General features: G+C 35.4%; 1 protein-coding gene across 1 annotated transcript; it reads left to right on the top strand.

Moving 5' to 3' along the window:
• The first annotated feature begins 429 nt into the window (after positions 1-429).
• Positions 430-2,517, top strand: LOC133205418 (UPF0046 protein K07C11.7-like). The gene is made up of 2 exons (XM_061341228.1): positions 430-1,097; positions 2,093-2,517. Exons 1-2 carry the CDS (start codon positions 442-444, stop codon positions 2,229-2,231), a joined length of 795 nt encoding a protein of 264 aa, XP_061197212.1. The 5' UTR covers positions 430-441; the 3' UTR covers positions 2,232-2,517.
• Positions 2,518-2,802: the final 285 nt, after the last annotated feature.

Genomic DNA, 2,802 nt, shown 5'->3' with positions numbered 1-2,802 from the left:
ATACACACTAGAATAATACAGTAAAACACACTTACAACGAAGTGCCAGTGGCGGACGATTTTGTTTCGTTATAAAAGTAATTTGCTATGTCCGTTAATTAAGTTCACATGCAGTATATTCTAAAGCCACGGAGAATAAAATTCACTTCATTATAAGCTTCAACTCATTACAAGCGTTTTGATTATAGGCTTGTTTTACTGTATATTATTTTTTCTTTATTGTACTGATGTAGTTATCAGCATTAAAATTATAGCAATTTCGTTGTTTATTAGCTAACAAAAAAAAAATCAATCAGATCGAGATCTAAATGAAAAAGGACATGGATGTTAAAAATTCGATTTTTTAAAAATTAATCTCCCAAATAATTGAAAAAAAAAATCATTTTTCATGGTAATAATTGAATTTCATACTTGATTTTAGCGTACACGTAAACAGATCGAGATGATGGACGGAATTTCTCACATGTTTACAGAGGCTGGAGATAAAGGCTGTAGTCGTAAAAAGCTCCGCATTGTTCACATCTCTGACACACATATGGAACACGACAACATTGTCCAGAGCATCCCAGACGGTGACGTCATCATCCATTCTGGTGACTTCGGCAAACGAAGGTTCATGAATTTCTTTTTTGATGATTATCGCGATTTAGAGATGTTGCAGAAAGTTAATGCATTTTTCAAACAACTGCCTCACACGTATAAAATATTTGTGGCAGGAAACCATGATACTTTTTTAACAAAATTCTCAGCGGAAGAAATTCAACGTACTCTACCCGATTTGACGTACTTACAAGATTCATCTGTTATTTTTGATGACGTGAAGTTTTATGGAAGTCCATGGACAATTGCTTCTAGCAAAATCAAAACATCCAAAGCCTTCACGACAGATTCGGCTGCTCTACAAGACCGATGGAATGCTATAGAGGAAGACACAGATGTTTTGATAACTCACACCCCTCCATACGGGATGCTAGATTATTCCCGTCTTCGAGGAGACAGGCCTGCAAAAGATGTGTGTCAGTTCTGCGATAAAGTTCACCCTAAAGTGGGTCATGCTGGATGCTATAATCTTAGAAAAACTCTTTTGCGAAACATCAGGTACCTGCTATTTACATTACTGTTTCGTATAGACGATTGACATTCTCCACACTTAAAGACTCTACATGTAAAGATAACGAACAGTGATCGATCGAACAGTGATCGATCTCAAAAATTCCACAAACAATACAAATATGTGAAGAGGGCATAAAACAAGGAAATTCCAGAGGTGGGATCAGGTGCTTAGATGGAGTAAGCATCGCCTGTTGACCGGTCACACCCGCCGTGAGCCCTATGTATTGATAATCTGTACAAAACCAAAGGCCTAGTAACAATTGGTATGAAACAAGTCAGCCAAAATATGATCCAATGATAGATTATATTTGCTAACAAGGTCATTATTATAACGACCATAAAATTTACGAAATGCTGACTTAAAACGAGGCTGTTGAAATCTCTGTAACATCAACTTATCAATGAGAAGCCTGCATCGCTTTGAAAACTGATCGTACTCAGAGCAAGCTCTTGAGCAGCGAATAAGTACATGCGATGAACTGGTCAATCTAATATAACCCCATGTCCTAAAAAACTATGTACTACTTCCTGAAGTGTGAAGATAATGAACAGTGACCAAGTCTATTAAACAAAACATGAGCAGAGTCAACACATACCTCTGAAAACAGAGGTGGGATCAGGTGCCCTAGAGAAGTAAGCATCACCTGTCGACCAGTAAAACCCGTCTGTGCTCCTTGTCATGATCGGGGAAACAGAAGAATCCGTAGACAATTCAATAGAATTACATTAATTGCATTTAAAGTGTACAAAAGTACATATTTCTAAGTCCATTCGCTTCTTTCAGAATGAAAACTTTTTAGTTCAACGAAATAACAATTTTAAGTCAGGAAATGTAAAATTGTTGGCCACAGTATATGTGCATACTCTGCTTTGCTCTCAATGTTCAAGCGACTATTTAAGAATGATTGTAATGTGTGTGTGTGTGTATGTGTGTGTGTGTTTATTAAAACCATATCTTTGCGTATTTTCTTTCATTGCAGACCAAAGATTCATCTATTTGGTCATTTACATGGTTCAGCAGGGCTAATAGAATATGATGGCATCACGTTTTCCAATGCTGCCTTTGCCACCAAACGCCGGTTTAATGTCATAGACCTATACAAAGATATTACAAGTTGATTGTAGACTACACATGTGTACCCATTTCTCAACCAGTAAATTGAGAAATTGCTTTTGCTTTGATAATATAATTGATTTTTTTTTCTAGAAAATTGGATACCGTAAAGCTAGGAAAGACAACTTGCTAAAGTCCGTTGTCGATGTTGTTCGGGGAAATTAAACCCTACTCGAGAGATATTTACTTAAAAAAAAAAAACTTGCTGTATACATATAATTTGTACGTCAAAATCATTTTTAATTTGTTTATGTTGATATTTGTATTGAATGTGCCAAGATCTTCAATATATGTGATTTATTTACTTGTTTTCATTTTAATATCATATCACTGTCAATGTTTTCATGATTTATTTTTGTTAATTTTGTTCTTAGATTTTATCAGACTGCGAAGAGGATTCTTTAAAATCATACTGGAAAATCATACTGGAAAGATATTGATGAGGTTTTATATTCCTGCAATCTTAGGCAATTGAACCTATTGAGATAATGATACCTTTTTCTAAAGAAAGTTCGGGTATATTGTTGTTATCCTGGTCCGTCTGTCACACTATCTTCCTTCTAAAGCTTCTCTTAC

Source organism: Saccostrea echinata, unplaced genomic scaffold (genome assembly GCF_033153115.1).
Source record: "Saccostrea echinata isolate AGI-Se365-2 ecotype Australia unplaced genomic scaffold, CSIRO_AGI_Sech_v1 ptg000054l, whole genome shotgun sequence".
Lineage (NCBI taxonomy): Eukaryota > Metazoa > Mollusca > Bivalvia > Ostreida > Ostreidae > Saccostrea > Saccostrea echinata.
Note: the sequence above shows the minus strand (reverse complement) of the source record. Positions and strands in the feature narration are given on the sequence as shown.